The sequence below is a fragment of the Mya arenaria genome, chromosome 5, assembly GCF_026914265.1.
Source record: "Mya arenaria isolate MELC-2E11 chromosome 5, ASM2691426v1".
NCBI classification, from domain to species: Eukaryota; Metazoa; Mollusca; class Bivalvia; order Myida; family Myidae; genus Mya; species Mya arenaria.
This window is the reverse complement of record NC_069126.1, coordinates 40,990,544-41,008,034: the sequence shown is the minus strand read 5'-3', so window position 1 is coordinate 41,008,034 and position 17,491 is coordinate 40,990,544. Positions and strand designations below refer to the sequence as shown.

Here is a 17,491-nt window from a genome sequence, read left to right as displayed (position 1 = left end):
TTTTTTTTTAAAAATGGGTAAACTTAAAAATTCAATGACAAATTATTACATATAAGAGTATAAATGGTATAATGTAGGAATTGTACGTAACCCAACTATGCAATGATCATGGCCGTATCATTGACTTATTACGTCCCTTTTCTTTAATTATTATAATTTAGCTTCCAATTAAAATATTTTATAAAAATAACAGTGTAAGTATTATTAATTTGTTTGAAAAAATATTTAAACGAATTACTTGTTAGTTAAAATATGAAAATTATTAGTATATAAAACAGTATGGTATTCTTTGCATTAAGAAACTCACGTGATATGCAAGTGACGTTCTTAGTGACGTTGTACGCGCTAATTGTAGACTATATTTTCGGTTTTATGGCATGTTTGTTATTACGATAAATGCATGTTTTAATCAAACATTCAAGAAATGTAAAACAGGTTAAGAGTTCTAAGTCATTTAGATATAAATAAATTTCGAAAAGTTTAAATTACTAAAAGATACTTTGATTGTGACTTTAAACATTATAAGTATCTTCCTTGGCCGAGAGTGTAAGATAGGTTCATTCCGACCCGAGCGTAGGGTGTTTTGCGAAACGAGGGTTACCGAGTTTCCGCAAAACACCCTTTGCGAGGGTCAGGATGAACCTATCTTATACGACCGGCTATGGTAGATGCTTTTTCTCCCACCTCAGTTAAACAAGATTAAGTAAAAATGTATGTTTTGCTGGAACTCTTTTTTACTTAGTGAAAATAATTGCGTATGGATATGCGATAGCACGTGGTTGTCATGGATACACGCGCAGTGATCCAGTTAATGTTAATAGTCAAATCGGTCTTTTTAAATAGTTCTTAGGAAAATGAAGCATTATTTCTTGAATGATGCCTGAAAACTGCTTTATGGTGACATTTGAAGCGAGAAATAATTAATTAGCGTTCTAAATATTACCATAAGACAAGATTTCCTTGATGCTACTGACGACAGTCTTCAACAAGGGAGGTAATTACAATGTGGTAAAAGGAGTTCCATACGGGCATTTTATCTTCGCCCGTGGGCAAGATAAGAATATCTAGTATGGTTAAATTATTGGATCTACTTATCTGAGGTGGGAGAAAAATGATATCTGTGGTTAAATTCAGACAAATAGATGAATATTACTATTGTTTCTATACTAAAGCAGTTAAAACATCTTGAAGTTCTAATATGATTTTGGAAATATATCATTCTTTTCTAATTAATTGAAAATATTTAAAATTTACTTCAGAGGCTTCTGTAATACGGACCCTGTTGTACTTCTATCATTTCTCTATATATAGTTTAGTTTGTATATTTATACCATTGTCTTCTTGCTCATTGTCGAGTAAACATTATGTGAACTTTATTTTAAATATCATAATTGCTCATCTTTGATAATAAATACCATAAGGTTGTAATAAATACTTTCAAGAAGCTCCTGGACTGGTCTGGTATTCATAAAAAATCTAAAGTAATTTCCTAATTTAATTCATTTTCTTAGGTTAAGTATTTCACTTGTCATATGATATAATACCTGAATAATACCTGAACTACTTTATTTTCATTAATTTTATGTAATATGAACATTTTAGGAAATCGACTTAAGTTCAGAAATGACTTAAATAGGATGTTTTATGAATTCCAGCTTATACCCCTTATACACTGGTAGACTATAGAATTTCCCTTTTTTTCACCCAACTTTTGTGTCACACTTAACCCATAACTAAAAATATAAAACCTTAAGCTCATAGTTGTTAGTATTACAGGCACAAGTTGCTGAGCTGTGTGTCTTTCAAAAATCTTAGATATTGTAGGTAATACTGAAAAAGGTCGTTAATTGTTTGGGTCCTCTTAAGAACCTGTCTTATATAATGGTAGCACTCGTGCAGTTTTTAACTTATAAGGAAATATTCTTTTCCTGATACTGTTATTTTTGATGGAGGCAAAAGTTGGTGTTATTAAATCCCAACATTGTTATGTAATCTTTGGACCGATTCCATCGAAACCGGTAGATTTATGTAAATTAAGTTTATCTATAATATATTTCACTTTAAAATTTACGGAAGTAATTTTGTTCAAAAATATTTATGCAAAAAGCTACAGAAACAAGCTCAGTAGCAAAAAGTTTAAACATAAACCCGTTTTAGTGGCACTGGACCAACGCCATAGACATAGAACACAAAATCACAAACTAGAAACATAGAAGAACAGCACAAAACTCCACAAACAGCACAGTGCATACATACTATACATAAAAAATAGGTATGTTTATCAAGAATTGTTAGGTACCGCCTTGGAACGGTCAGTTAAACGTAAATTTACTGGGGGTGGGGGTGGGGGTTAAACCATGTTATGTGCACAAACCCCACTCTTATCCCAACAATTCTTTAAAAAGATAAAACGTAAAAGGTTAACCTTATCAAAGTATGCATTAACTTGAGGAAACTTACCAATAAAACAAATAATAATAAACGTAAAGGTAAACCCCAAGTACTTCTATGATTAGAGATCCCAACTCTATCTGCAGACGAAGGGAAACAATTCAGAGCACCTAATGCTAATATTTTTTTAGAGTTCCCACTAAAACTTGTTTATATCCGATTTTTACATCAAGTGATTAGAGCATCAAAATTTTCATGTCTAAGCGGTATTTTTTCAAGAATACTTGAACTGTTAATGAAATGATTATTTAACTTATTAGTTATGTTTAATTTCCCGTTGATAACTTTATTATCTACAACCAATTATGTTGGTAAGTTTATTTTATCACAGTTATTTAAATGTGTTAAATCTTTCAAACAATTCCAGATATTTATTGGGTCCAATTTATCTTTAACAGCATTGTGGAAAAATGCTTTCTTATTTTGTTTGATTAATGCAGTAGACTTATTTCTGATATATATTATTTCATTATATTATGTATTTACACATACCATTATCCATACTTTGATACAATGGCGACCCTCGGACCATTATTTATAATGAAACAGAGGGGACACAAAGCCTCGTATTATAGCTAATAATATTATAATTATAGCTAGTATTGTAGTTAAGTGTGAGCTGTATCTGTCTTTCTTGTGGTGGTGATGACTTGTAGTTGTGGTTCGATCCCCCCATGTCTCAAAACGAGATATAACCTCGACTGATAGAATGAAAATGACTTTGAAACACACTTTCCCACTTATCATGCACAATTTGATTGAAGTGATTGATGTTGGCAATCGCAATCTTACACGAACCTAAGCCAAAAATGTATAACGTATTTACAATGCTTCAGTTTTATTGTTTTGTCGTTAAACGGTCTGCGACACTTAAGAATCTTGTCAAATCGGTACGGTCTCTTTTCGATTGCGTGTTTCCATGCCTATTCACTGTCGTAACAATCGAGCAAATGAAGGTCGGATTCTGTTTTTTATTTAATAGTATTATAATAAGGTCCGTTTGAAACACTGATCAATAGGATTACAATGATAGCGACAACGTTCTACCCTTGGGGTAGTGAGGTAGAATAGAGATGCATACTGGAAAGTGGCACGCAATTTAAACAATTAATGGGCAACATGTTATAAGATATTCGGAGGATGGTCATCCTATTACACTTTTTTCACTGTTTTACGCCGTTTTTTTAAGAAAACACGGCAATATATTAACACCTAGTTTTCCGTTCCGTAAAAAACGGCTTTTCGGCGAATATTTTTCTGATAAACTCAATATCTTCGGATACGTTCTGATCGCGATTCATCTCGTATTAATATAAAAAATATCTTGTTATTGTTATCTTCTGTATTGTGTCAACATTAATCAACATGTTGAAAAGCGTTAATTTATGATTAGCTGAATTAGCGAGTAACGGCTACGAAAAAGAAGGGAATACAGACAACGTCTATAACTAAAGCGATTAATAAAAGTTAACAACAACTCCTTAAATATTCATTTTGTAATCGAATATTTGAATATTTGATCGAAAGAATTACCGAGTATTCGAATGTCAATTTTGCCATTCGTTTGCATCCCTAGTTTAAACCAACAAGTTTGATATTGCATTCGTTTGTTATCATAAGAATATCAAAAATAAACCCAATCATAGCATGTTTGTTATTTTATTCATTTGTTAATATTTTAACAAAAAGGAAACAAACACTCATAATATGTTTGTTATTATATGCAAAGTGATCGATTTGCTTCATGTTGGTAGTTGGAAGAATAAAGTAACTAAGCTTATCATTTACATTATGATAATACAAATGTGAATAACATGGACAAAAACAACGGCCAAACATTTATGTAATATTATACGGCTTAACGTAATCGGATCAATGTCTGAAAAAGAAACAACTATATGCACAAAATACAACAAACACATATATTATAGTTACAGTGGTTTACAAATACCAATTTACCGTTATAAATAAATACTTAGCGATTAGCAGCGAACACCTGGGTTACCTTTGGAATATGGTTAAACCGGATAAAAGATTACAACATTAAAATTGTCCAAACATTTCACCCTTACACCGTTATGCATGTTAAGAGCCTTCAGCATCTTAAAAACTTTAAAGCAATTAAACAAAATTTAAACTTTAAGCATACTCAACGACAAGATACCAGCAATCTCATTAAATTAATACAGACGTGTCAACAGAAGTGACACCTCCAAATTACGATTCAATCAAACTAGACATGTATAATAAAACACACACGTAAAAACAAATCAATACATTCACCAACAATAAACTTTCAAGTTGGGGTCTTTAAACGGCCAGCAATATAATAATGATATATGAATTGCAAATGACACAAATACGTCTAAACGATTTTTTTCATCAGTAACTGAATCGATTATAGAGCATGGATATAATTTGTATTCGGTGCCTTTGTCCGATGGTTTCTGTGGACCGATGGGGTATCCACATAGTCGTAGTGGCTGACATTCTCGTTTGAACGGACTTGAATTCCTTCTCTATCCAATGGTTGTGCGTCTTTGTTTTCGATTGCATGTGCAGACACTCCTTCCTTCAAATGTAAATAAAGCTTTATTTAATAACTTAATTATACATAAAACGATACAAACACTTCTTTATAAAATCTTTATTATTATTATGTTTTGTTGTTGTTTTTTAGAAAAAAAGACGATCAAGTAGGTTTTGTTTTTCTATATTAATATCAATGAAAAGAGGTATTGGTGACAATATTGTTTGAATGAATTGTGAGTCACATAATTTTATCATTACAAGGCACACACACACACACGCACGCACGCACGCATGCGTGTATATAGTGTATCTCATCCTGATCATGTAAAAGCTCCACACCAATGGTAAAACGTCATTCATGTACAAGGTCAAATGTATTTGTGTGTATGTGTGTGATATACATAATCAATTGAAAGTTAAATATTTAAACCTTTTTTAAAAAAATGTAATATTACCCGAATAGCAACATCGATATGAAATTGAATCGGAAACCCTGAGGTGGAAAGACAGTGTTCTTAGTCAAGAAGACAGACTGTTTTTGATGGTTATACTTTACAGAACTCTTACTAGATTGTGAAGCTCAGTTGTCGCTACATTAGACTGAACATCATCGTACACATGTGCACTTCGATCTCTACCTGCAGTTCTTCTTCGGCGTAGAAGCGTTTCATAAACTGTGTCAAAGAATTGGAAAGAACGAATGTTTGTAAGTTCCATGTCCTCGACCACATTCTTTCACTCATCATGTCAATTTAATCATGTGAACATCAACAATTCATATATTTCCTTTTCTGCGAACACAATAAACTTAATTTACAGAGGTCACTTATTTTTACCAAATGTGACTTTACAACATATATGTAAAAACTCCATCTCATTTTTCTAAATACATTAATGATCGGTCCAAGATTCACTGAAAAACATCAACGTTATATTCATGTTCGGTGTGTGTACGTTTGTGCATTGTTTTGTACTTCCGATCCTTGTGCCATTGAGAGATTACAGAATTTGTATTGTGTGTTGAACATGTTTCCGTAGCATCCATTGTATTACCGATAAAGTGAAATTTATTTTGCAATATCGTTTAAAAAAAATTCTCTTCCCTTCAATTAAGATTGTTCGTATGCAGAGACAGGTTGTGCTCATACGTATACGCCCTTAGTTAGACCAACATAATTAAATTAGTAAGTGGACACTTGAGTTGACCTGAATTATCATGCCCTTCTGTCACAGATAAGTCAACGCCGAGTTCACCTAAGATTAACTGACTGAAACATTGTCAATGGGAAACAGACTATCACAAAAACCTTACCTTCAGTTATGATGAATTAATTAGATGATATTTCTCAATACATTATTGTGACCAATGACAGAGAAAAATATGCATCGATTAAAAATTGTTTCAAAGTTTATTTTTCAGTTAAAGAACCTGTATAATTTTCATGATGAAAGTATCGCCTACATAGAAGTCCGATTAACGTTGCAGGTATTATAACTACAGCTGTTCCCGATACGGCGTAAATGACCGGCGTATACCACTGTTGGGTAACATCTAGTGCAGGGTTGGTTGTTCCTTCTGCAATTAGAAAGCAAGTGCTGCACTTATAATCCATCTTGGCAATTACGGTTTTGTGGCTATATTGTGTCGTCCATTATTTATTGTATTTATTGCAATTTTGCCGGATTTTACCGTATCTTGAAACGGTTGATCACAATTTGTGTATGTTTTTTATGCACACAATAAGAAAAATACAAGCAATCAAATAATGTTGGAGTTTATTTAGATTTACATATGCAGTGTTGTAGTTTACTTAAGAGAATATTATCTTAAACAGTTCTTGCAGTCATCTTATTTATTGTATGGACCTTCATGTTATTTGCTGATGGTAGTAACACTGTAAAACATCTCAATATCTTGCCATTCGATACATTCCCGATACATTTAGTCTCCAATCGTCTCGTATTTGGCTATATATAATCACAATTACCGAAGCTACAGACCTTTACTGTGTGTGGATTTAACACTGACATCAAAGAATTGTCTCAAACTGAACGTTAAAATTATTTAACTGTTAAAATGAATAAATGGAAAATAAGGGATGACATGTACACATAAGGTTTTATTTAATCGTGCCATTGCCGCAGAATGATTGATACCTGGTATTGGTATCGTTTAAAATGAATATTTGAAATGTTTCATACAAACCCTTTGTCAATGAGTTTAAAACTGTCAAGTTGTTTCTCAGAATCACATGTAATTTCCATGCGATGCAAATGTATGTCATTTCTTTATCTCCGGTGTAGCTCAGTGTAAACAGGCATTCCTCTGTTTGTGTACAAGTCTTTATTTCAGCCTTATTTTCATCTTCCCATCGAAGCGTCCATTTCCCTGTAACATGGCAGTCATCAACAAGGCATTTGACGTTCACTGTATTATTCGGATATAAATTAACAGGTGATGTCGTGTTCAACTGCATGGTTGGACCACCTGCAATGTAGTGTAGAATTTTTTGAGAAAGTAACAAAGTAATATAAATACCCAGTGAAGAGAAAACAATAATTATCATTCATTTTAAAATATATTTAATTTAAATCCTACAACACTTTAGTACAACACCTTGAATGAAAGATAAAACAATCTGAAACTTTTTGACCTTTTTTAACCGCTAAAACTGCATTTTTTGCATTGCAACATAACCGAAAGCAAAATTAAATTTAGCGCACACAACGTGATTACGAAATTTGCATATCACATGACTTTCTGAATGCCAATGATTTGAGTTTCTTAGTTTAGGGTTCAAATACATTTCCATGTAATGCATCTGAAAACAGTTGTTTTAGCATTATTTTATTGTATGACATCGAAATTGCAAAGAAAATAAAAATATGGTATAAAAAGTTGGTTTTAGTGGTGTGAGAACACACGCCGGTAACGTAAAAAATATACAAAAACAACACCAGATCCGCAAGACGAGGAATATTTACATAATATAATAACGATATTTTGACAAATCAATGATTAATTAATAACATCAAGTGATAATGTCAATCAACCAATTACGCAACAAAAAAGGAGTTTTTACACTCCTTATGATTTGTCATACTTAATTTCGTCATATACAAAAAGTACACTTTCAAGAAATATGAGCGAGTTGTTCACTAAAAACATTGATGCTATGCTCCGCCCACTTATCTGCCTCATTAAAATATAGAACGTCGGTGGATCAGTTTGGAATTTAGTTGGTATTTCCTATACATTTCGTTTTAATAAAACATCGTGTGGACCTCGGGAATTTATCAGACATTATACAATACTTTATCATAGTAATAAACTCACTTATATTTCTCTCTCTAATTATTTAATCCTAAATGACACTGAGGCTATAATCCACATTTTAAAATAGATTGGTTATAACTTTTGTTAGAAGTGGGTAAAACACCTTAAATAAAACATATGTTCATGTATAAGTTCAATACGGAAGACAGACCCCTTTTAGGATATTGTACACGATAACAGACGGCATTGTTCGATTGGCAGTTTGAACAAAGGTCAACAAATAAGTAAGTTCCAGTACGTACCTGAAACATATACTGTGTCATTTGTATTTAGATGAGATGGGAAATGATCACATTTTGTTGAACATGTTATAGTTCCACCAGTTTTGTCTTTTATCACCCTGTAAAGCACTTTGGAAACAGATTGATAGCTCCCATGTTCTTTAATAGTCCAATTGCTGCTATTAATATATCTTAAATTATCGTTGTCGCTTGACCATTCAATCGTGCAAGGTGGATTTGATTCATTTGTTTGACATGATACATCTAAGAAACAGACAGAACTATTGTTCCTGTAGTCATGTGTTTTGTTTACCGACATCGAAATGTAAGATGGGGGAACTGAAATGGAAAAAGAGAAAATGCAGTTTCTTAATGTGTGTGGTATCAGATCTCTAAAACGCAAGTCCATGTCATATGTCAATTAAAAAACGATCATTGGCAGAAATGTGTACTTAAAGTTGTTTGATGTGCGACAGCTTACTTTAAACAGTACATTATTAATTATCTTACTTTGTACATATAGGTCGTGATTAATATTCGAGATTAGAAACTCAATATTCTACTATCGTCATTAACTAAGACTTGAACGCATATAAAACATATCGTTTGGAAGTATATCTTAATAGTTCAGAAGTACGGTGTTTCCTACTCGAGTTATACTTTGTTTATTTGAACGTATGTGCATTTTATACTAGTTTGATTTATATCAATTTGAAGGTAAGTGCATTTTATAATAACACAATTATTATCTAATAAAATGTAGGTGCACTTTACCAAGTATGGGTATATTTTAAAAAGGAGTAGCACACATTGTTCAGTTGGATCGATTGCATGTTCAACAAAAGAAATTAGTACAGAATGCCAGCATTTTATAACAATTAAACATTATTTAAAATCGAAATCATTCCAATTTACTTACATTTCATACTAATGTTTTGGCATTCTGATACATTTGTAATACCAAAATCGTATTTGCTTTTCTTGGTGCAGCACATATCTTTCCCATTCCATATTTTGTTAGTATTTGTCATCGCTGCTGTGCTAGTAAACGTATGAGAAGATACGTTAAATGAATCAATTTGTTGAACATCTGCTAGCAAGATTTCGCCAATGTGCAGTTCTATTGCCGGGGCTGGAACAGCATTGCGAACCTCACAGATTGATGTAGAGCTTTCTCCAAAGAGGAATTCAGGAACAGTCAGCAATGGCGGGCTACCTTTCTCTGGTATTAAAAGAATGAGTTTAAAAACATCGAAAATTATGCACGATCCAATAATATTAAACTCCACAAAATTATGAATCATTGCTTCACATCATGTATATTTTACTTCCTTACCTACGTTACAAAGAATGCCGTGCACTTCGTAAGGTTTTTCAAGGGCTGCATTTGAAACTAGGCATGTCACATTCTGCCTCAACATTCCTTTCATTTGTTGGTGAACGTTATTGAAACGGAACAAGCCTTTTTCCTCATTACTTTCAGTAAGATCAAATGAATCCTGGCCAAATAAAAGTACTACTTGTATGGGTTCTGTTCCATTTTCAGTTTTGCAATACAAGTCGGAGCCCAAATCAACATAAATGCATTCTGTTGTATGAAAGTCAGCAGATTTTGGACCGATAACTGGATAACTCGGTGGCTCTAAAAAAACATTTAAATCACTTGGAATACAATGTAGAGTTTCAAAAAACAGATGAAAACCAAATGTTTATCGTATTGCTGTTCATGCATTTATCATCTGGCGACATAAATTAGTCTTCTTGTACTTTTATGACTTCTTTTTATTCCAAGCTAACATATAAAAAACAACCATTAATTAAAAGTCAGATTGCTCGGAGAAGTGAGCGGTAGGTACCTGGAATATGAAGCTGCACAGAATCCGTGTTGCCAATTTCATTGCAGCTTAACATATATGTTCCTTCATCTCTTTCTTCGAAGTTAAATATAGTCAATATGTACAAATATTCAGAAATAATTTCCGCTTCGAAAGACCCTTCCCGTAGCACTATGTCCTCAATATTTTTCTTCCATGTTCGTGTAATATTTCCTTGATTGCGTATAGAAAAGTCAGACGGAAAATATCCAAGTTTGACATCCGCGCCTCGAACAACCGGGCTTAAAATCACGAGAGCTCCACATGTTCCAACAATCTCTAATTATAACGTAAATAAGCTTAATTATCACAACTCAATCATGTTTTGCTTTGTATTTATTAAGAAGAAAACAAACAGTAGGAACCAAATGGACGAACAAGCCACATACTAAGATAAAAACGCATTCATATATGTTAGAAAGCTCTAAAGAATTTAATAAAAAAATAAAAAAAACAAAAACAAAGAGGAAGCAAGGATCAGCTCACACACTTTATATAAATATAGATACGTGTGTAAAAATATAAGATTGGATAACACCTTGGAATAGACTCCGATATTTACCTTTCATATTTAAAGATATTAAGCGTGTTCTTATTGTTGTGTTTGTTGCACATCCGGCGTAGAAGTCGGATCTGTTGTATGCATTTGAAGCCCACCATTTCAGAAAGAAAGATCCATCCTCCCAATAAATTTTAGCATGTGACTGGATTAATGTTTGAAATTGTGTTCCGCCTTCCATAATGTATTTCCATTCTACGTCACATCCCCAAGGGTAGAACGGTGTCGCTTTCAGTGTTACCTCCCTGTTCACAAACGCAGGTCCTACCACTGATATTGTCCCATACTGTTCTCTGGCAGAACAGGTGTAACTAAAAAGAGCTGAAATAGTGATTGTGAACCGCAATGTATCAACAAAGATTTGTATGATATTCGTAGTGGAATTTGAACAAATATCAGGATTCAACCCTATATTTAAATAAATTACGCGGCAAATTTTATTTTGACATAATATAATGTCACAAGGCAAGACCGGACTGTTAAGCATGGTTGCCATACAGATTAATGCTTATTCGAAAGATTGAAATGGCTCGACATTCAGCTCCTCCTTCTTTTCGACTGTTAGTCATCTCGGTACTAGGACGACTTCTAAAACGATTTTAAAAGAAGTTGTCAATTACAACTTCTGTTTTTTATTTCATCTTCAAGTATTCGTCCACTTTACACAACTATTACTACATATCTTAATTCTAGTTCAGTGAAAAAAACGCGACAACTTTAAAATTACAAAATTGACTAAACTACTTTTACATCAGCTGTAAGAAAAGAAAACAAAAACGGAACAACATACCAAATCCAGACATCAGAAGATACAAACAACACTTATCCATTTCACCTGCGCGTTCGTGTATACGGTACTGTACCGATCAACGGGCAACAAAAACGTTAATGGTGGTAGCTTGACATGTGCCATGAGCTACTTCTATCATAGGAGGATTTGTTTCCCAACTGTCTCATTGAAGAACAATGGTTTGAACGTCGACATTGTTTTAAAGTATTGACAATAGTATATGTAACCACACAGTACGATGACAGTTGAGTCATCTTGTTGCTGGAAGTTTTTTGTAAGCGAATAATGACCGGAAATGTTAAGAAAAGCTTCTGAAAACTATGCGCGTAAGAAATAAGGCATTTGATTTATCACACATAAACTACAGGAACGACATGAAGATTATACAGCAGCTATGTTAAAACTCACACGGATAAAAGACAAAACCGACTCTCATTTAACCAGACAAACAATGTCACAAAGCAATAGACAAAGGTATCATGACCATTTGCATATCAACATCAATGTATCGAAACGGTGTTTGTGTGACCGTCTTGGATGTTCAGTGAGAACAATTAGCAATAACCGGTTAACAAGATTATAACACAACTATTTCCACAGCAATAATAACAAGCTCAAATAAAATGTGTCAGACTACGTGTTCGCCTAGGGAAATCGTGTAGTATCGGCGATTTGGGGTAACGGTAAGGCAAAACAAACACTGCAATCAATTATTCGACCGATGAAAACGAAAGTATGATATCGTAAAATTTTGAATAAAATATCTTAGTCGTAAGCAACACCATTCAAAAGCTTTTTTGAAAACCTTACAGTAGATATTTGAAATACAGTTATCTTCTCCCTCGACCTTTTTAATATGTTTACTTATGTGTATAAAGCAAACTTATTATGAGCATGGCAATTAATTACCTTGTAAGAAAATGATTCAAACAGACTTGGGAGAACAATCAAAACCGCTATAACAACTACTTGTATCATGATTGATATTATTTCCTTGTTTTCGTCCATAACTTCCATATCGAAGCAGTTATAAGAATGTGGATCTGAACATTTAAATACTAGCCTAGCTGCGGATAAATTAATACACTATTAGTTAATTACGCAAGCTAGCTATTGACAGTTGTACTTGGCCGCATGGTGCAAATCAGTTACCTCGCTTACTACGCACGTGATTGAAATTATGCTCTCGTATTTTGTTTCAATCTGTTTTGTGGGTGCAATACCTGATAACAAATAACTACGATAATGTCAAATTTGCATTTTCAAAATAGTGCGTGTGTGTTTGACAATACAAAGACATAATGTCACAATTAAGGCAATGGATGCGACGAATATTTAACTCAGATTGAAATTGGTAGATTTCGTGCCATTGTCTTCTCTGGTCGCAATGGTAACTTTATCTCTGTAAATCAAGTCCAGACGAGGAACGGCGACGGACACGCGTTTTATTAAAATCGTATTTCGTGCACATATACGAATATGTCTAATTAACAGTTTGACGACGAAAACAAACTATTGATACTTTACTTTTTGATTCCATAATAACTTTGTTATTTGCACCATGATGATGATAACATGAATTGCATCTTGGTACTCAGGGTCCGTATCTGTTAATCTGGCTATTTGCATCAAAGAATGGCATTAACTATATCTTGAGACTTTAGTGGCCGGATCTGGTAATATGGCAACTTGCATCTGTACGTTGTTCTTAGGTGTCCGGATTTGATAATCTGGCAGTTTGTATCATGATAATACCATGGACTATACCTCGGCACTTGGTTTGCGGATCTGGTCATCTGGCTTTTTGCATCAAGGAAATACCGTGGACTGCACCCCAGTACTTTTGTGTCTGCATGTGTTTACCAGACAGTTTGCAAATCATTTTAATATAAATGGGAACTACACCCAAACATTCATGTACATTTTAAACTTATTAAACGGTACACGAATCAAAACCTGACCAAACAATGAACTTGATGAGCAAACGCATCTATCATTCATGTAAGTTTTTCATCAATACCTGTGTTGGTTACCGCATTGATCAATGGTCGGCGAAGGTCTTCAATTCTGCACATATCACTATTTTTAGTGTAAACTTATTTATTTTACAACGATGTTGAAACACGTTATTTCAACATTATACAACGGGAGGACGTAATTTCGTTCCATGCAATCATTAAGTGAGAAAAATGTTTCATGGCAAACAAAATGGCGGATTTAGAATGAAAAGTACCGATTCAGGTACTAACTTTTACCTGGTAAGTGGACTTTTTCTTTAAATTTTGAAAAGTGTATGGGTCCAGAATGTGGCGAAAAACATGTTCTTCCATCGACATCTGAGTTTGGTAACATAACTGTATAGAAAAAAAATATTGAACAGATTGTGGCTGAGGGGGCAATGTTTACTAACAAACGTATTGATTTTATCCACAATATTTCGTATTTTCTCGGCAAATATGGCATTTCTGTGCATGTTGTTACTGTGATATCATGTATATATTCCTATTTTCCAAACTTCATGGTTAATACTCGACTGTACAAGTTTCCAGGCCGATGTTTTGTACCTTAACCCCTACCCCATATTTTGTCTATTGCTAGTACACTACTAACATTTTGGTGAAATGCAAAACAAATAGAATAGCAATGGTCGTCGCCGCGCATGTTATACTTGTTCGCTATGTAGATGGAATAGCAATGGTCGATGCGCATATTATACTTGTTCACTATGTGCATGGAGTAGCAATGGTCGTCGAACATGCTATACTTGTTCGCTATGTGTATGGAGTAGCAATGGTCGTCGCGCATGTTATACTTGTTCGCTATGCGTATGGAATAGCTATGGTCGTTGCGCATGTTATACTTGTTCGCTATGTGTATGGAATAGCAATGGTCGTCGCGCATGTTATACTTGTTCGCTAGGTAGATGGAAAAGCAATGGTCGTCGCGCATGTTATACTTGTTTGCTAGGTAGATGGAATAACAACGGTCGTCGCGCATATTATACTTGTTCGCTATGTGTATGGACTAGCTATGGTCGTCGCGCATATTATACTTGTTCGCTAGGCAGATGGAAAAGCAATGGTCGTCGCGCATGTTATACTTGTTCGCTAGGTAGATGGAATAGCTATGGTCGTCGCGCATGTTATACTTGTTCGCTATGTGTATGGACTAGCTATGGTCGTCGCGCATGTTATACTTGTTCGCTATGTGTATGGAATAGCAATGGTCGTCGCGCATGTTATACTTGTTCGCTATGTAGATGGAATAGCAATAGTCGTCGCGCATGTTATACTTGTTCGCTATGCGTATGGAATAGCTATGGTCGTCGCGCTTGTTAGACTTGTTCGCTATGTGTATGGAATAGCTATGGTCGCCACGCACGTTATACTTGTTCGCTATGTGTATGGAATAGCAATAGTCGTCGCGCATGTTATACTTGATCGCTATGTGTATGGAATAAGAATAGTCGTCGCGCATGTTATACTTGTTCGCTATGCGTATGGAATAGCTATGGTCGTCGCCTTTGTTATACTTGTTCGCTATGTGTATGGAATAGCTATAGTCGTCGCGCATGTTATACTTGTTCGCTATGCGTATGGAATAGCTATGGTCGCCATGCATGTTATACTTGTTCGCTATGTGTATGGAATAGCAATAGTCGTCGCGCATGTTATACTTGTTCGCTATGTGTATGGAATAGCAACTGTCGTCGCGCATGTTATACTTGTTCGCTATGCGTATGGAATAGCTATGGTCGTCGCGCATGTTATACTTGTTCGCTATGTGTATGGACTAGCTATGGTCGTCGCGCATGTTATACTTGTTCGCTATGCGTATGGAATAGCAATGGTCGTCGCGCATGTTATACTTGTTCGCTATGTGTATGGAATAGCTTTTGTCGCCACGCATGTTATACTTGTTCGCTATGTGTATGGAATAGCAATTGTCGTCGCGCATGTTATACTTGTTCGCTTTGTGTATGGAATAGAAATAGTCGTCGCGCATGTTATACTTGTTCGCTATGTGTATGGAATAGCAATTGTCGTCGCGCATGTTATACTTGTTCGCTTTGTGTATGGAATAGCAATTGTCGTCGCGCATGTTATTCTTGTTCGCTATGCGTATGGAATAGCAATTGTCGTCGCGCATGTTATACTTGTTCGCTATGCGTATGGAATAGCAATGGTCGTCGCGCATGTTATACTTGTTCGCTATGTGTATGGAATAGCAATGGTCGTCGCGCATGTTATACTTGTTCGCTATGCGTATGGAATAGCAATGGTCGTCGCGCATGTTATACTTGTTCGCTATGCGTATGGAATAGCAATAGTCGTCGCGCATGTTATACTTGTTCGCTATGTAGATGGAATAGCCATGGTCGTCGCGCATGTTATACTTGTTCGCTATGCGTATGGAATAGCAATGGTCGTCACGCATATTATACTTGTTCGCTATGCGTATGGAATAGCAATGGTCGTCGCGCATGTTATACTTGTTCGCTATGCGTATGGAATAGCAATTGTTATACTTGTTCGCTTTGTGTATGGAATAGCAATTGTCGTCGCGCATGTTATTCTTGTTCGCTATGTGTATGGAATAGCAATTGTCGTCGCGCATGTTATACTTGTTCGCTATGCGTATGGAATAGCCATGGTCGTCGCGCATGTTATACTTGTTCGCTATGCGTATGGAATAGCAATGGTCGTCGCGCATGTTATACTTGTTCGCTATGCGTATGGAATAGCCATGGTCGTCGCGCATGTTATACTTGTTCGCTATGCGTATGGAATAGCCATGGTCGTCGCGCATGTTATACTTGTTCGCTAGGTAGATGGAATAGCCATGGTCGTCGCGCATGTTATACTTGTTCGCTATGCGTATGGAATAGCTATGGTCGTCGCGCATATTATACTTGTTCGCTATGCGTATGGAATAGCAATGGTCGTCGCGCATGTTATACTTGTTCGCTATGCGTATGGAATAGCAATTGTCGTCGCGCATGTTATACTTGTTCGCTATGCGTATGGAATATCAATGGTCGTCGCGCATATTATACTTGTTCGCTAAGCGTATGGAATAGCAATTGTCGTCGCGCATGTTATACTTGTTCGCTCTGTGTATGGACTAGCCATGGTCGTCGCGCATGTTATACTTGTTCGCTATGTGTATGGAATAACTATGATCGTCACGCATATTATACTTGTTCGCTATGTGTATGGAATAGATATGGTCGTTGCGCATGTTATACTTGTTCGCTATGTGTATGGACTAGCTATGGTCGCCGCGCATGTTATACTTGTTCGCTAGGTAGATGGAAAAGCAATGGTCGTCGCGCATGTTATACTTGTTCGCTATGCGTATGGAATAGCTATGGTCGTTGCGCATGTTATACTTGTTCGCTATGTGTATGGAATAGCTATGGTCGTCGCGCATGTTCAACTTGTTCGCTAGCTAGATGGAATAACAACGGTCGTCGTGTATATTATGCTTGTTCGCTATGCGTATGGAATAGCAATGGTCGGTGCGCATGTTATACTTGTTCGCTATGTGTATGGAATAGCTATAGTCGTCGCGCATGTTCAACCCGTTCGCTAGGTAGATGGAATAACAACGGTCGTCGCGCATGTTATACTTGTTCGCTATGCGTATGGAATAGCTATGGTCGTTGCGCATGTTATACTTGTTCGCTATGTGTATGGAATAGCTATGGTCGCCGCGCATGTTATA

The 17,491-nt window shown here is 35.3% G+C and overlaps 1 protein-coding gene across 1 annotated transcript; it reads right to left on the bottom strand.

Moving 5' to 3' along the window:
- Positions 1–15,556: 15,556 nt before the first annotated feature.
- Positions 15,557–16,765, bottom strand: LOC128235690 (uncharacterized). The gene has a single exon (XM_052950492.1). It carries the CDS (start codon positions 16,763–16,765, stop codon positions 15,557–15,559), a length of 1,209 nt encoding a protein of 402 aa, XP_052806452.1.
- Between the last annotated feature and the right edge of the window lie 726 nt (positions 16,766–17,491).

Coding starts and splice junctions, on each gene's coding strand:
- LOC128235690 (XM_052950492.1), bottom strand. CDS start 16,765: ATGCGCGACGACAATTGCTATTCCATACGCATAGCGAACAAGTATAAC.